Source organism: Anomalospiza imberbis, chromosome 6 (genome assembly GCF_031753505.1).
Source record: "Anomalospiza imberbis isolate Cuckoo-Finch-1a 21T00152 chromosome 6, ASM3175350v1, whole genome shotgun sequence".
Taxonomy (NCBI): domain Eukaryota; kingdom Metazoa; phylum Chordata; class Aves; order Passeriformes; family Viduidae; genus Anomalospiza; species Anomalospiza imberbis.
Genome location: NC_089686.1, coordinates 49,121,528 through 49,139,550, shown reverse-complemented (window position 1 = coordinate 49,139,550; position 18,023 = coordinate 49,121,528). Strand labels below are relative to the sequence as shown.

At 37.1% G+C, this 18,023-nt stretch overlaps 1 protein-coding gene across 1 annotated transcript in view; it reads left to right on the top strand.

Annotated features, from left to right (window-relative positions):
* The window catches only part of OTOG (otogelin), a 90,871-nt gene that overhangs the window by 1,952 nt on the left and 70,896 nt on the right, over positions 1-18,023 (top strand). The window contains exons 5-15 of the mRNA XM_068194056.1: positions 6,224-6,316; positions 6,567-6,721; positions 7,124-7,242; positions 7,616-7,821; positions 9,412-9,542; positions 10,377-10,483; positions 11,389-11,498; positions 12,304-12,429; positions 13,583-13,691; positions 14,350-14,396; positions 14,863-15,008. Coding sequence (XP_068050157.1) covers positions 6,224-6,316; positions 6,567-6,721; positions 7,124-7,242; positions 7,616-7,821; positions 9,412-9,542; positions 10,377-10,483; positions 11,389-11,498; positions 12,304-12,429; positions 13,583-13,691; positions 14,350-14,396; positions 14,863-15,008 — 1,349 coding nt within the window. The remainder of the gene's footprint in view (positions 1-6,223; positions 6,317-6,566; positions 6,722-7,123; positions 7,243-7,615; positions 7,822-9,411; positions 9,543-10,376; positions 10,484-11,388; positions 11,499-12,303; positions 12,430-13,582; positions 13,692-14,349; positions 14,397-14,862; positions 15,009-18,023) is intronic.

The window sequence follows — 18,023 nt, the reverse complement described above, 5'->3', positions numbered from 1 at the left end:
AATAAAGAGTTTTCAGAAAGGAAGTCTTATCTTATAGTGGTACACCTAAAAATGTGGATTGATGTTTAGACACCATTAATATGCATGTCCTGTACCTTTTTTGTGCTTGGAGATTGTTAGTTGTTTTTTTTTGCTGAGGTAACCTGCAGATACTTTTTGTGTGGGTTAATGGGATAAGGTCCTTTTGGCCACCAGCTTGCAGTGATGGGCTTGAGGAATGTGCATCTTTAGTTTTTTGATTTGTCTTATTTTCAGAAGTGAAGTGGATGGGCTTAAAATGTCTTTGAAGAGTGAAGATTTTCTGTGTTAACTCTGAGAAGTGTCTGTGTCATGCTTCTCTTGTACAAAGGAGAAGAATGAGGCAGAATAATTCAGAGTAATTTCAGTCAGTTTTGCAAACCTTCTCTTCAGTCAACCTGATTGCATTGGATTTGGGACTTAGCTTATAGTGAATATTCTCAATTTGCATCCCATAGCTTTACAGCCCAAAAGGCAAGATGATGTGTGGGATGGACTCATAAATTGTGATGAGGGTTGTGTCATCTCCAAAAGCTTTTAATGCCTTCAGTACACACTGTTTTCAGAAGCTTTTGGGAAGTGGGTAGCTGAACACGGAGGAATGATACGAGAGTTTAGAGAAGCATAATGTTACTCACATAAAAACTATTACCTATTAATCTCTCTCCAGTATATGAAAAAAATCATAGCTGTTCTAGGATAAAATTGCTTTAGAAACCTAGCACTCTATACTGATAAAATTTCCTCTGTTTTTAAGGCTTGCACCATCTTATGGACCAAGAATTTATGCTTTTTTTAATACAAAATAAAGCACCTGACAAAGAGAAGATATGCAGATCATGCTGAGAAATTTGTTGTCATAATAATTGTTTTTTTCCCTGGGTTTAGTCTTTGCCCAGTGAATTTTTTTTTTCATTAGGACTAGTAGGTTTCGTTTTTAGCTTCAGATCTGGAAAAAGCTTCTAAGATATGTTATTGTTCTAGTGTGCAATAAAAACCACACACATAAACTTTTTGCAAGACTTCTGTTAATGAGCTTTTGTCAAGGGTTTATGTGCAAATTTATTGCTTCTTAAATAGGTCTAATATTTAAGAAATGGAAGAACAAATTTGGAGCTAGGGAGAACAAAATATTTACAAATGTCTCATGCTAACTCATCACGTGGCTAAGCTTCTAGAGGAGGATGCAGTTATGATGGCAAGAATTAGGTTTTATTGCTCTCTGCATATGTAACAGTACAAAGTTTGTTTTCTTTCTGATTTGTCTTTTTGTGAGGTGAAAATATTGCCTATGGGTTTTCCATTTCTGACACGCCTGTTTTGGAAAGGCAATGTTGTCGAAGCCACACCTTAAAAATTATCGATGCTTGCCCATACTTGAAGGCAAATAAAATCAGCATTATTGAACTCTTTTAAAAAGTGGGATGCATAGCCTTGGAAGTTTCCTTTTTAAATCACAGTAAAGTCTGCAGCAAATGGAATCTGTTGCCTGTGTGTGAAAGATGTATTAAAAAACAAAACAAAAGAATAACCTGATCTGCTTTGTACAGTGCTTCTAATAACTAGAAAAATAGTTTTCCTTTTGGTCTCTCCAATTTAAAGAGATGCAAGCTGTGATAACTCTGCCAGTGGCATGGGATTTGCAAACATCTGGGGATATGTGAAATAATAAACCTTGTTTGATTAAAAGCCTGAACAATTGGAAACCCAAATCAGTGACCAAAAAAACTGAGACCAAAACAGCAAGGTAGTCTGTTAGCTGCTCTCTCTGCTGTAGCACTGTCTCTAAGAAAATTATTCTTTGAAATACTTGTAGAACTGTGATATAATGAAGCTATATTGCAGTCAATTCTTCCTGCAATACTAGGTTTTTTTGCATTCTGTAACTCTATAAAGATAAACCAACATGTTTTACGTGGAATGAGTGCATGACTTTTGCAAGAGACCTCTTTACCTTTATGTTGTATTAGTCAGTTGAGAACATTTCAGAAAGTGATGTCATGTCTTGTCTGTCAATGGAAAAAAAAATTGCTATAGCACAAACAAATGCCAAGAGAAAAGTTCTATGTTAGTTTCTTGTAGCCAGGGAACACGGGATTTGAAATATATATCAGAATAATTGAAGTTAACACCTAGTTTATGTAGCTGTTAAACTTTTAGCTTCCTTCCACACAAATTTTATTCATGCAAAATTAAAAAATAACAAACAAATGTAAAAAAAAGCCCCAAGCAGGAAACTCCTGAGCTGAAGCATATTAAGAACGTGGAACAGGCAAACCAAATTATTTCTGGAAGTATTCAGGCTACTGCTGAGGATTTCTAACATTGTAAACACTACAAATTTTCTTGTGTTGAAATGCTGTAGCAGGCATGACTCATGGAAGTCAGAGAAGATATTTGTCCCTTACAATATGTGCTTGAGAATTGATTTCAGCAGATGTACCAGAACAGAAAATATGCAGCTAACTGTAAGGCTCTTAGAATTGAAGGGTTACAATGGCATCATTCACCTCAGAATCCCAGAGAGGAAAATTTTACATCCTAGAGCAAGGAGGTATTTGGCCCTGGGCTGTATTGCATCCTGCTGAATCCCGTGTGCCAGGGAAAACCTGTGCCACTGTAGGCAGGTGCTTTCAAAGACTATGAGTTGAAGAGTAAAAAAGAATGCAGGAAATAGTTGTATTAATTCTCCCATAGCTGAAGGAACACCTGGAAGCTTGCACCTAGAGAAACGTGCAGTGGAAGTTCTGCAGAGTTACAAAATACAGAATTTCAAGGAAGTTGACTGCAAACAATTTAAATATTGGATTTTAAGCATATATTCTGCTCTTTTATGTGTGGCTCTAGATCTAATATAAGCTTCTTGCAATTTTGTATCCTGATCTGCTTTGCTTTTTCACCTTTCCATTCAAGAATAAAAGTTGATTTTTAAATAATTGGTTATTTTAGTACTGTGATTACCTTTAGTACTGTGATTACTTTTAGACTCTTCAGCTGACCTACTCTTCAAGTCTTGCATAGCTACTTTAAAATGTGTAATTTTTAAAGAATTCTGAAAAATACAATTCCTGTATATTTCTGTAAATGACTTCAAATTACCAAAGCTGCTTGGGTCAAAGTTGTTATCTAGGCAGAATCATAAGAACTGAAGGCATTGCCTGGATCTTGTATCTATCTTGCTTAAGCAACTTTATCACTTCAGATCTTGAAATTAACCTTTCATACTCAGTTTTCTATCCAAGTGAATCTAGTGATGAATACCCTGGAGGGAAACCTGTGTCTACTATTTTGCATTAAGCAATTTTTTTCATGCTTTGTCTTAAATAGTAAAAAAAATAGTAGCACTAAGAAGTACTTAATGTTTTACAGAAAAATACTCATAGGATGGTACACATCAGGCACAAATCTTAAAGAATTAGTAGTGTACTGGTGATAATGGTGTATTACTGTGAGATCAAATCTGAGCTCGAGCATTTGTATTCATGTGATAGTTAAAGCAAAAATCAAGTGTTTCAAAATGGATGTTTTCCTGAATTAAAGTGAAAAAACTTTATTTTATATGTCTCTTTGATTTAGTATCTTTTATTTTGTGTGGAATACATAGAGAAGGTTTCTTTGCAGTTACCTTCTTGTGCTCCAAGAGGAGAGCATTTCTTTAGTAACTCTATCTCACTTCATGCTGAAGTGCTCCACACTATATAAATGACTTATTTTATTCCTAATGAGCATGTTGGATCAGAAGACCAAATCATGGATGAGCAAGTCAGGACATAGAGTTCAACTGGAATAGAAATAAATTCAGGAGACTTTTTCTTCTCCAATGAATACTTAATGTAAGAAAGCAGATAAATCTTAAGTGTGCACCATATCAGAGATGCAAAGCCACAAAATACATTGCATCAATAATAATATTTCAAAAGAAATGTACATTTTGATGAAGATGCCTTTGAATAGCTATCGTGATGCTGCTAAGGAAGGTCTCTGTGTGAAGCTTGGACACTGCTCTGCAGAACCCCTCTCAGTGATGTCAGCTGGATTGCAGTCACACTTTTTCAAAGGCTGTGATAAATAATGGGCTCAAGGTTCTACTACTGTCCATAGCAGAATTTAAACGTGGGATGAACTGAAAAGGAGGCCCATGTGTTCAAGGGACTAAAATAACCCTACCCATGGGGCTGCAGCCTAGTCAGTACTTACAGGAGGTTAGAGTATTTAAGCTGAGAACAGCAGAGAAGAATTCAGACCTGTGTTACAAGATGATCCCAAGTCTTCATCTTATTTGATAAAACAGGATTTTGAGGCTGGGGTCTTCATCACAGCAATGATGGAATTGTCAGGGTGATCTGCAGGTTCTAGTGGCAACACTGGTTAGAAATACCATTATTACTTATGCAAGTCAAATCATGCCACTTAGGCCTACTATTTTCTGCTAAAAAATTCTCACCAGTTTTCAGTTTCAGCTTCCAACCCAGTGCACTCAACTGGCATAATGTCAAAGGGGAAAGAGGAGCTGAGGAGTTTTTAATAGGTGTTGCTTTTAGGTTAATGGAGGACAAAATATTCTTCTATAAGTTTTCCTAATTTTAACTTTCAGTTAGTCTTGATGTCTTTTCCCTTTCTGCAAGTATGAAAATGTTTCTTACATTTCTAGGGGAGAGATAAACTTTTGATGTGGTTGTATGGGTTAGCTTATTTGGAGAGCTCATATTCCTTTAATGACAAAGATTAGAATGAACCCCTTGTTACAGGATATTTATTCTGAATACTTTAGGAAGTATTTCTGTGTTAATGGATCAGAATGGGATGATTAAAGGAGGCCACATTTACAGTAGCAGGAGCACTAAATGTGATCTGCTTTCCTCATTACCTGCTTAAGGGTAACTAATGTTTGCACACACAGGTGTTCTATGCAGTGTAAGAAGAGACACTTAATGATGTAAAAAGGGATGTAAACAAATACAACAGCTGAGATTATAATATTTTCTTAGAATTATACATACACAGATAGAAGAGATCTTCATAAAGAAGAAAATGCTCATGATAGAGTAATTTGATTTTTTGATTCAGGTTTGACTGACACCCTTTCTCTCTAAAAGAGAGCCAGGGAGATCCTTCACAGTGACAGCAAGGGTCCCCAGGTCAGCTGACTGTTTGCACAATCTGAACAAACATGTCTTGGAGCAGGTTACCTGAGCCATGCTTACAGTGGAATCATTCAACCTGAAACATCAAAAGGGGGCGAACTTCCTCTACAGCTCAGAGGAACATGACTTGCAGCCTAATTGCACATTATTGTAACTGGACAGACAACAGGGCATAATCTTAGAGAAGCAAAGAACAGAGACCAGAGCTCTGGTTACACAGGTCTCACGACACTCAAGATGAAAGAGATCAATGTCTGCCTCTCTTGACAAGAGGAACAGGCTTTTGCATTATTGACAAGATTGGGCACTGTGAGCATGTAAATGAGATGGCTCAGTCAGGGTAAGTAGGGATGTTTCTGCACCGTGCTTGCATTATTTTTTATTGACCTGACGCTGGCCAGGCAGGGAAAGGAGCAGGATAATTGGGCTAGCAGGCAAAGAGTCATTTCCTTTTACTTTATCTACCTATCTTGTTCTTTTGAGCATGGCCTTTTTTTTTCCTCCTTTTTTTTTCTTTTTTTTTTTTTTTTTTTTTTTTTTTGTTTTGTTTTGTTTTGTTTTGGAGGGTGGGAGACTGTTTGTTGAAAGCAAGGGTATCAAAATTAATTGTTTGGGCATTTTGAAAATCTTCAAATAATTACTCAGTATTTATACTGTGATTGGAAATGGTAATGGCTCAAATTTGAAAGTGAGTAAGTTTAGATAAGATATTAAGAGGAAATTATTTACTGGAAGTGTGGTGAGACACTAGAATAGGTTGCTCAGAGGTGTGGATAGTTGTTGCTTAGGGGACTGAAAACATGTCAGACTAACAGATGTCACAGACTTCTTGATTTGGCTTCTCTAAAGGTGCACTAGATTTATTGATCTGGCTGTATAACTTGGGTTGAAGCCTTTACACTGTTTCATTTTTGTGGGGCCGGTTAGATTCCCCAGGACACTTTAATACTAAATTAGCAACTCCTGTCATTCTCAGAGTTACATTCAGTGAAAGGTCTGGGTCTTAAGAAAGAAAACTATCAGAATTTATTTTTGACATGCCTTGTTTTTTTTCCACTCAGATTCACTTGCATGTTTTAATGGAGGTGAGTGTGTGTACAGGGAGCTGTGCAACTGCAGTCGATTTAATGCGACAGGACCGCGGTGCCAGACAGGTGTGTAAAGAGAGAAATCTGACTGGGTTTCTGGGATTGCACTCCCACATCTCCAATGACTACTCTCTAGATGTTCCCACATCTCCAGTGCCTACTCTCTGCCTAAAGGTTCCCTTCATGCTGTAGCATTTTCTCCCTCCTGTCTTTTATGTCATTATATTTCACAGCATGTCGCATGCACTGCCCCATCTCAACTCCTGTTCGTATCAAAAAACCAGCGCTGTGTCTCAAGTGACTCTCCTTTTGTTAGTGTATAACACAGGTGCTGAAAGAGATCATATATGCAGGACATGGGGCCAATATAATTTTGAAACTTTTGATGGACTCTATTATTACTTTTCTGGGAAATCCACATATGCCCTTGTGAGACACGCTGAATTAGATGAACAGAGCTTTTCCATTCAGGTAGGGAATGGCACTTCTATGTTCTTTTGAGCTGTTGTTGAACATGCTAATAATGTATTAATTTTAGGAGATTAAAAATATCTTGAGATGATAATCGGGGGTTGTAAAATATAATCTAGATGTGATTTTAACATGATGTGGGCTATGTGTTACCATAGTATAGAATGTAAACAGCTGGAATAAGACTGTTGTGTGTCCTTCCAAAGCCTGCTTTGTTCGCTCAAAGCTGTGAAAAGACCACTCCATGACCATGGCTATGAAAACACTGTTCAGTTTTTTCCACAAGAGGGGGACCAAGCTTCTTGTTCCCATGCTGAGTGCAGATTTGGAGGTATTAGTTCTGTTACATGTTTATTACAAATAATTTGATTTAAACGTTAATGTTCTGATTTTATTTGGCAGGTGAATAATGATCCTGAATGCCATTCTTCTCCTTATTCCTGCAAAAGGTCCATTAGTTTATTCTTTTCTGGAGATGAACAGATAAAGATGAGCAGTGAAGTCACCTATAAAGGATTTGGGTAATTGCAGTCATATTTCTAATGCTGTAGTTATACTGGAGTTAATATCATCGAACTGTTTTGATAACAGAGGTGTAAACTTATTCCTTGGTAGACTGAAAAAGCATCCAGACCACAGCTGCAATAATTACTCTCCATGTACAGAGCAATCTCTAAGAAAGGTGATACCTACATTAGTGGTATATAGAATTAAGTATAATCATTGGCATTAATGATTTTTGCTGTTATTTGCAAATTCATTTGGTTTAGTGGGGTTATTCAATATTTACATCAGGGATTTTCAGTTGTATGTGGAAGGCATAATCAAGTAATTTATTTTTAATGGTTATGTTTTCTAACATAATATTATTTTTGGTTCTTTGTGTCATTCCAGAGTAAAATTACCTTATGTTGCTGGAAACTTACACATCCAGAAACTAGCTGGATACTTCCTGGTCAGGCACCAGTATGCCTTTACCCTGGCTTGGGATGGTACATCTGCAGTGTACATCAAAATGGCACCAGAGTACCTGGGCAAAACCCAGGGACTGTGTGGAAACAATAATGCTATTCTGCAGGATGATCTGGAAACTAGTTATGGTAAGTATTTAAGATACTTACCATATCTTCCTGTTGTGTAATGTGGCTTTTTTTTTTGGTTTTTTTTTTTGTTTTTTTTCTGGTGAAATAAATGTTACTTTGCTTAGTTTGCTTTTGCTTAGTTGTAATGCTGATTGAATTTAAGATGGGTGGCTTTTGAAATGGAAAATAAGATATGGAAGTACTTCTGCTAAATGATATTTAGTGAAGAGGACCAATTTCAATGTAGGTGGGGATCTTTGGGAGGAAGATCTTAAAGCTTAATTCTTACTCAATTACCTACAATGGTATTTGTACTTCAGTTTCCTGGGACCTGAAAAGTAAAATCTGTTTTTAAATGTTCTCTGCCCTTTTAGACATTTTGCAGCCTGTGGAGGCCTGAGATATTACTATTGGAAATAAATCAATAACTAGTAAATCAAATTAATGGGAACTGTAAAATTGTGTTTGATCTGGCATTTCATACGTGCTAACACTTTCAGAAATAATCAGTGATCTTTCAATGTCAACTTCAGACACTTCCAAAAGACTTTCAGTAAATAGTGAGTGAAGGCATCTATATAATGAGTAAAAAGAAAAAAAAATAGGGAAAAGATCAGGTCCCTTACAAAGTATCTCAAGTGAGGCCATAAAAATTTTTGGAGGTCATTGCTTTGGGCTGTTTAACTGTTGGCTCCTCCCCTTCAATATGAGGATATTTCTGTAGAGCACTCCTTCAAGTCTCAGAGTGGATGTGGTTTCCTCTGTTGTTCAGGAATTCCACTCAGTTTCAGAAAGCACCAGCCCTGCCCTGTTACTACCCCCACTAATCCTTTCTCACTAAATCAAGTTGTTTATACTAACACCAAGATCAAGGGATCATTTCCCCAGAGACATTTCCTCTCCTCTCACCTTTCTCAGTGTCTCCATCCCTTAAAGCTGCATTTGTGGCACAAGTGAGTGAATTCACTGTGCATGAACTTTATCCACTTGGCTTGGGGAGCAGTAGTAGTAAAGATGTGGCAAGATAGGCATTTGTGGGTAGTCCAAGCAGTGATAAATGTCACCACCTGTCCAAAGTGGATAATAATAGTGATGGATCAGTTGGTTTAACCCTACTATGGACATTTCTACTTAAATAAGAATCACACCCATATTTGCCTAATTCAGACAATGATTTTGTACCGTTGCAATGACCCAGGAATGCCTCATCTTTCTTGGGTTTTGGACTCCCTGTTGGGCATAAAGTAGCAGCATCGACCTATGTATTATTTATTAATTTATTTGAGTTTTTAGTTAAACCTTTTCTTTCCTTTATTCCATTGATGTACTAAGGCAGGCATGGTCCTCCCTTAAATCCCTTCACTGCCAAGTTGCTTAAGCTGCTTTCTGCCATCTGAAAGCCCACTTCTCTAGTTCCTTTTAAAAGTATTTTTTGCTTCTTGAAAGGACCAGATTGATTTCAGCTGATCCACTTAGTAGTAGGAAGGGTTAGGTGTTTGGTTCTTGGTGTGCTTTGATTACTGAAACGTTTCCCTGGGAAATTCTATAGAAACATTGTTGTTCTTCGAAGTCACTGTGTGACACTGTGTGTTTGTGCGTCTTGTCTAGGAAAACTGACAGATGATGTAACAGAATTTGTAGAGAGCTGGCAGGAAAATCCTCCACAAGGAGCACCCGATTGGGATAAATCTCTTCTCAGTGAACCACCATGCCTGACACAAAGCCATGAATCTCTGCAGGTTTGGATCAACACAAAAGGATTATTGACATAGGTGGTGATTCTAATTGGAGCAAGAATTTGACTTAATTTGAATTTTCAATGAGTAACTTGACAACTTTTAAAGCTTTGAAGGAGACTGGAAATACTTGCATCTTTTTTGGGAGAGATTAATTAAAATGCTTGCTGCAGCAGGTCTTCCCTTGTCCTCTCATCACCCCACTGCCTCCCTTTCTTCTGTATTTAATTCTTGTTCTATTCAAATATTATACTATCGGCATAGCAGCCGATAGAACTGTTTGACTATGAAGCTGAATGAGTCACGAGTGGTAAAATATGGCATTCTTCTAGAACTTATGCATAGGAAGGACAGAAAGAAGCAGGAAAGCAAAACCAGAGTCAGAGCATTATTTTCTGTTATTATTTGCCGATGTTTAAAAAGAGAATTATTGTTGCTTTTTTTTCCATGACTTAGAAGTAGTTTTTCCTTTTAATTAGTATTTTCAGGATATAACCCCTAAATTAAAGTGCTTTGAAACTAAAGCTGGTGCCAGCTATGGTTTATTTCTCTTGCATTTTACTGTGTAATTCAATTAAAATGAAGGCTTTTTTCAGGTTGTCTTGGCTTAGTTGCAAAATTATCGGTGCCCTTTTTGGGTACTGCTATGACCTTGGATGAAAGATTCAATGTCATGGAAATTCTGACATGGAGAGTAATGTATTGCTAAACTCTGCTTCTATTTGGTGAGAGGAAAGTGATTCCTAGATCTATTCTGATTTTCCACAGCATTCTATTTTATTCTGCTTATGTTTATTTTTGAAAATCTCATTACAACAGCTGTCTCTTTCATTTCAGAGGGCATATGCTCTGTGTAATATCCTGTTACAGCCTCCATTTAAACAATGTCATGAGTATGTGAGTCCTCTTTCTTTTATGGCAAGCTGCACAAATGATCTCTGCATGTAAGTGAATGTTTTTGGCTAATTCCAAAGCTATTATTAAAAAAAACCCGATGGTGCTTTTATCATAAGAATGAATTATAAATGTTAAATGAACTGATCTGTGACTTTTCTCTGAAAGTAAGTTTTTATCTAACATTGTTCTGTTATCTTGCTTTTCTCACTTGTTCTGGTTTTACCACTGTGGAATTGTTCCTGCTTTCTTTGGTATAAGAATGATCAAATTCAGGCCCAGATATTTTCCAGCTGTGTTTGTCTATCTCCCTTGAATATGTCATCTGTTTTGATTCTGAGCATGCAACATCCTTAGGTGCTTTCTGCCATTCTAAAGCCTTCTTACTATAATGAAAAGCCATAGTCAATGGGTCAGTTTGGCTTCTGCAAGCTGTATGGTAATCCATTGAAAAGAGGAATTTGATAACCATTTGAACTTATGCTCACATTTCATAACCTGCTATACTCCTGGTTTGAGCAGTTTTGACTAGTTAAATGGAAAAAAAAAAATAAGGCCGGTCAGAAGATAATTTCTGTTTCTTGTACCCTGGTGGCTCACTAGTAGAAATTTTGTGCTTCCTTGTGAGTTTTCTGCAGGATATTACTCCTGTAAAAATTAAGATCTTTATTGAAGTTTCCTCATACTGCTGTATTTCTGGCTTTTGTGGATTTATTCAGAAAAATAGGGTCAGGTCTCAAAAGTATCAATACCTATATTGATGACCTTTCTTGAAGGGTGGCAGAAAGTTTTTATCTTTCTAAGATTTTTAACCTAGTCCAACAGCACAGTACCTTAGAACACTGTTAAAGTGGATTCAAACAGCATGGGTGAGTGCAGTGCAGGAGCATTCATGAGGTTATGAGTGTATGTTTGAATGGAGGTACAAAATAATGTCACCTTTTCCTTTTGTAAGGTCAGCAGCTGATGATGCAACCTGGTGTCGAGCACTCACTGAGTATGCCAGAGCATGTGCCCAAGCAGGAAAACCACTTCATGGATGGCGTGTGCACTTCCAGCAGTGTGGTAATGCCCATGCTCCTGTACTTGGAAATGCTGCTTGGCCCTTGTATTTTGAGAAGGGTGCCCTTCATAGTTTCAGTTCTTTGCCTTTCTCCAATTTCAGACTCATATATTTCATAATGAAGCAATTAAGTGAGTCAAACTCACTTCAAGGCTATGTAAATGCAATGGATTTTCTCTTTAATATGTGCAATTTGTACTGATTTTTTTAAAGCACAAGCTATTACAATGTGGTTCTTTAAGGTGATTAACCATTTTTATTTTCACTGAGCTACTCTTTTAAATATTGCTAAAGTCTTCATGGCTTTGTGATACATAAGATGTGTGTCAGGAATGTTAAAAATAAGCTTAAATTGCACTTGCACAAGACTTCATGTTACAGGTCACATAATGTAAGTTTGAAAGAGGTTATCTCATTTGGTTGGTTGCCTGCCTGGAACACAGGACCAAAACTGCTTTGTCATCCATGACAGAAGATTTCCACTGTGGTTCCAAAAAAATCTCTGTTAATGGGTGTCCCGACTGCTTCTGATGATGGTCTAAGAATCTAAATAGCTCGGCTGTGAGAAAACGTGATTTAAGATTATTCCTTCTTAATACACCTTTAATGGAGAGAATGTGAATATATAAATATGTACCAATTCTGTGTGTTAGGAAAGCCATTGTTTTAGACAGTGTTTATCTAGAGAACAGATACTCAACTGACATGCCAGAAAATAGATAGCTGAAAGGAGTGTGTGCAATCCATTGATGCCCTGTGACAGTAGCTCTACACCTTTTCATTTCTCTGCCTGTTTCTGTATTCCAGTCATTACCTGTGCTGAACCCTTCACCTACAGTGAATGCATCAACTGCTGCCCTGTTTCATGTCACCAACAATCCCAGTGCATTGGCAGTGAGCTTCACTGCATTGATGGCTGCTACTGCCCAGATGGTGAGTTCTGCTTCTCAGGTACACACCTGATTCCATACAACGTTCAGATTGTTCCTCCCCAAGTTTACATCCCTCTCTGATCTGACTAGATTAAAAGCAGGAACTCTTAATAAACTGAGTGCCAACAGTGTGGGTAGCTGACCTTGTTTTCCTTACTGACAGGAGCCTTTTTTGCTCCCTATAAAAAGTAGAAATGGGATTCAGCTCAGATCCACATTCTAGCACTAGAGCCACAAAATTTCAGTGAAAAACAGGGCAGTCATCCTCCTGATTGTGGTGGTTGCTGATTGCTTCTCGTTGCTGGGGGAGGATTATTTTGGTGGCTTAGGTTTTTTTTTTTTGGTTTTTTTTTCCTGGTTAGGGTGCTTAGAAAAGCTCAAAACCATGACATAAATAAAACTCATTCCTGTGGCCAGGAACAGGTTTTGATACTGATGTTTTTAGATTGTTGTATGATTCTGGCAGGTGAAGTATTTAGCAGTGTTGTCTGTAGCAAAACCTTGCCCTCATCACCAAAGTAGATGTTGACACCCAGTTTTCCTCTAGTTACCGGCTTCTGTTGAGTACAGGATGCTATCTAAAAGAGGGCAGATAAAGTTATACCATGGATCTTCAAGTGCTGTCTCTCATATGTACCCTGATTATTTATATGATTAATAATATTTGTCATAAATTCTTTTATGGTTTGGTAAAGTCTTTTTTTTTTCTAGTGCTCTGGTAAGAAAATTATAATTATACTATTAAGGAAAAAAAGGCAAAAAAAAAAAAAAAACCCAGAAAAATGAGGACCCTAGAGGCAAAGATTTGTAAATGTGTTAAAAAATAAGCCAAAGTTATTCAAAGCAGCATGGCCTGTATGTTTGGGTTTGTTATTTTGTGTGTGTGTGGTTTCCTTTCCCTCTCACCCAGTAATTAAATATGTTATTTTCACTGTGTTTACTGTATCTCAATAAATTTAGTGACTTGATTCCTTTAATATAATTTATTTAATATAATTCAAGTGTACTTCTTTTGGTAAAAATTACTAAAAAATAGTCTAGAGATTTATTATACAGAAACGGCTGTTGGTCTTGCTTCTGAATATACTTGTTAGTACTCTGTCAGCCATTGTAATGGGTATTTCACTTTTTTCTTGTTACTTTATTTCTTCTAGGCTTAATTTATGAAAATGAATTGTGTGTCAAGCCTATGGACTGTCCTTGTGACTACCATGGAAGTTTCTTTGAAATGGGTTCAGTGATTTATGAAGAATGTAATAACTGGTAACTTTTCTTACTACACTGTGAACCAAATCCTTTAATGATGATAAGAAACAGCTTCTTCAAGGCCTATTTCAGTTAGAAATTGGATAAAAATAAAAAGAATCTAGAATTCAAAATCTTAACAGGAGAACTATGCTGACTTTATCTCCTGTTTGTATTGTCTCACTTGGACATAAAGAGCCTAATATAATTGTGACATTAAGCTGCTGTTTTGGAATTTAAGTGAATTTTATGAATTGAAAAGTAAAATTTGTAGGAAGAGAAAGTGCCTTTTATTGGATCATCTTAACTGAAGAAAATGGATGACCTTGCAGATGTGCAATTTCCCCCCCCCCACAACAATTCTTATAAAAGTCATAAGATTCAAATTGCTTGTGTTTATTCTTCTCAATGTTATTAATCCTTAGCTTTTCTAATGGTTATTAAGGAGCTAAAAAGACATGATCGTGACACTGGGTGGATGGATGGAATTTCACATGATCATGTCCTCATGACAAGCTTCCAGCCGTAGAGACAGTGCTGACTTGTTGTACCCTTTTGTAAGACTCAAGACAATTGGTACTCATTTCCTGGAGAGGGGATCCAGGAAGAGCAACTGAGGGACAGCTTTGTATGATTCACAGAATAAAAATATGAAAACTTTTTGTTTTGATTTCAGCACCTGCAGTGGAGGAAAGTGGATCTGTACAAATTTTACATGTCCAGGTATGTTAAAGTCTTGAATACTGTTTAATAAATCCATTCTTACTTCAGTAAATATTACTTTTAGATGTTAATATGATGTTTCATTATGTAATTTGCATTTTTATTTCAATGTACACACTCAGTAGATGAAATATTAAAATGGCCTGGCCATTATCAGTTAAATGTGTTAATGTTTCTGAAAATCTGTTTAAAGAGCCATAAATCAAATACCCATAATATACAGATGACAGGTAATATTACCTCCTTCTGGGGGAGGAGTTGTTCAGGTATCCTGGCTGGGCATCAGGTAGGGCCTCCATAACAAAAGCAAAGAAAAGTTTTGGTTCCTAATACCTGGTTGAAATATAAATACAATTTTATAGGTTATAGAATGTATCAGAGTGTATGAACTCTACAGCAGTAATAACTGTGGAGAATATGCTGGTTTTACTACTGATTTAGGTGCATTATTTATGATGTTTTTCAGCTGAATGCTCAGTTTCAGGAGACACTCACTTCATGACCTTTGATGGGCGCAAATACACGTTCCAAGCCACCTGCCAGTACATCCTGGCAAAGAGCCGCACATCTGGAATGTTCACCATATCCTTGCAAAATGCGCCTTGTGGACAGGTAGGACTTGCAGCCTTCTTGTAACCTTTATATCCTGAAGGGTCTAGTAATTGAGGGGAAAAAAGCATTTAAGAAGAAAAGCAAGCTACAAGCCTGTGCATGTGTATAGCTGATAGTAAGTGTGCTATTAAAGATAATTCTAAGGGTGGTCTTATTTTATATTTCAAAGCTTCTGAAGCTGCACACAGGCATCACCAAATATTTTGTCTGCCTTATGTCCAAGACCCATTCTTTCCTTTATTTTGTATGTGCATTTCTGAGCATGTATTATAAAACTATGTGTGAGGTGTGGAACACTGGTGAGGCTTTTGACTACAGAGTTTCATTTTTTTCAGTCTTGATAGGGCTTATAATTTTCAGGGAGTTATGTCAAGGTAGAACAGGTCTTAAAAATACATACATGGTATGGGAAGTGCAGGGGACTGAACTTAGATGTTTTCTGGAATCAGGCTTTTCTCACTCTGAGTTCTACATGTGCATGTAACAGCAGGATTTGGCCCATATTTGTACTAAGCCATGATTACCCAGCTGCTGGACTTGCAGTAGGAGAGAGTTTGTATCTTGGCCTGATTTATGTTCTGTCTCCAATCGCCCTCTGTAATAATTTTTATTTAGAAGTAACTGTACAGGCATTTGAAGTGTATATAGCCCTAAATATAACTTTGCTGTAATTCTAGAATATCTATATATGTTAGGCCTACATTATTACATAATTCACATAAAATCAGATTTAGTGCCATTGCTTTGTACTTCTGTGGAGGTAACTACATTAGTTTTCTTTTGTGTTCTAAGTAAACATATGATTCTTAAGTCCTTTTGTATTAATGATTGCACTCACTCTTCTCTGCAGTTTCCATTGTTCATGCACTTGAGATTTCCTTGGGGAAATGAAATGGTTATATAAGTTGTCATGCTACACTTTCTAAAGGCATATTTCAGTAGTCATTTTCTATTTCTGCTTCTATTAACCTACTTCTCTCGAGGACAGAAAAGACTTAAGCAGAAAGTTAGAATAAAGTTGCAGAGACAAGTTTATTATAATAGAAATTATTTATTTGCAATCCAGGTAAGAAATGGGAGACTGAGTTCAGGGAGTCCCCTCATCTCAGTGGTAGAAGTTGGGAGGTAAGAAATATAGCTTAACTGGATAGGGGCCAAATAGAATTTGAAATTTGATGGTCCAAAAATAAATCTCTTTTGTGGTTCCTAGGAGAACCATATCAGGATAACAGGTGAGGTATGTGACAGGGCCTAGAAGTTGCCACTATTGAAAAAGTGGATTCCTGGGTAGCAAATAAAATTGTTGTATAACACTGAACTTTAGAGCCTTTAGCTCTGTCAGATAGAAGTGTTACAATGAGGGCTGTGAAATGAAATGTTGGCAAGGACATGTACATTTTAAAAACTTCTAGGTTTTAACTTCTGTGTGCATTATTCTTGTGAGCCTGCTAGTATTTCCAGTTTCTAGGAAGATTGGGGCTGTTTCAAGATGTATTTGGTTGTTGCTACAATTCCCCACTTCAAGTGCATATTTTAGTTATCTTGGTTTTATTTTAGCAAGTTGGGCTGGCTTCATTCTGTGCTAACCTAGGAATCCTGAGGAGCTGATTAAGTTAGTATCATCTCAATTAAAAAAAAAGAATAGCTGTGAAACAAAAAATAAGCATAGGCATACATCCATTGTCATAGTCTTAGAATTTTGCAGAGTCCAAGAAGCTTGAGAAAGGTGGCTGTATTATAGCTGTACTATATCATGGAAGAAAAGCAAAGGAAATCCCCAGATAAAGTGTCTAGGCAGCTTTTTTTATCAAAGGAGAGTTGAGGCCAAAGTGACTTCTTGCAGAAGCTCACAGCAAGGTACCTTGCAGCCTGACAAGTTTTTATGGGAAAGCCCATCAATAGAGCAAATACCTGCTGTGGTAATGGGCAGAGTATGTATGTGTGTCTCATTCCCTTGTGTTAGGAACACTTCTCTGTGGACAAAACAGACAGAATTGTGCTTTTTGGTTTAGTTGTTGTGGCTAATTTTTGTTGGGGAAAGTGATAACCAAACTAGTTGGATTTCTGCCTCACTGCTGAGACTGTGCAGTGCCTTGCAGTAACTCTTGCATTCTTCTTCAGCCTTAGTGACTTTGCTTAAGGTGTCTCTGTGTCCAGGTGGCTCGTAGGTGAAAAAACCAGATTCTCTTGGCTTTTACTACATGTTCAGCTTCATACTTCACTCAGCCTTTAACAAGGGTAACCTGATCAGTCCTAAAAGGTATAGATTTTACAGAGGTCTGAGTAAAGCATTCTGGATGTTAACAATCAGGTGGGTAATCAGAGGATTATGGGATATGTCCCAGGGCTACGTGCTGCTGATTGAATTATCAGTGTACAGGTGGTAAGAGGGTAGTGAGAACAGTTTTGGTAGTATAATGCAAGAATGTGGGGCTTCAGTGCAGCTATTCAAGTGTCTAATTATCAACCAGCTGGTACCACTTGGCAGAGGAGTTGCTTTTCAGTTCCCCAGGCACCCTCCATTATCTTTTTTTACCCATTTATTAAAATTAATGAATTGAAAGGGGAAGCTAAAAGATTTGTAATGTGGAATCTCATATTTCTTGATGGTTTGAGATTTTATGTGCTTATTTAAAAAAACCTTATCACTCCCATCTCATTCAAGCCAACTAGAAAATGTGGAAAGAAAATACCTGGGGAGATTTTAGCTCTCTGAATCACAAAGAATCCAGTCATCCTGAGCCTTAGAGTTGGTGACATAAACAGTCATCAGGCAACAAGTTATTTCAAAACGATGTGAAATTTTGTTTAAGCACTTTCTGGAAGGAGAATCAGTCAAGTGATCAGCACAGCTTAACCTTATCTGAGTTTCAGGTGACAGCCTCACTGGCTTTGTAGTTTGTATGATGAGAAGGTCTTCTCAATATAGATTTTTTTTAAAAGCATCTAGTGAGAGAAATGGCCATTCCTGTGAAAACACCTGCCAAAAGCTGGCAGGGGCAGTGCTGTGAAAGA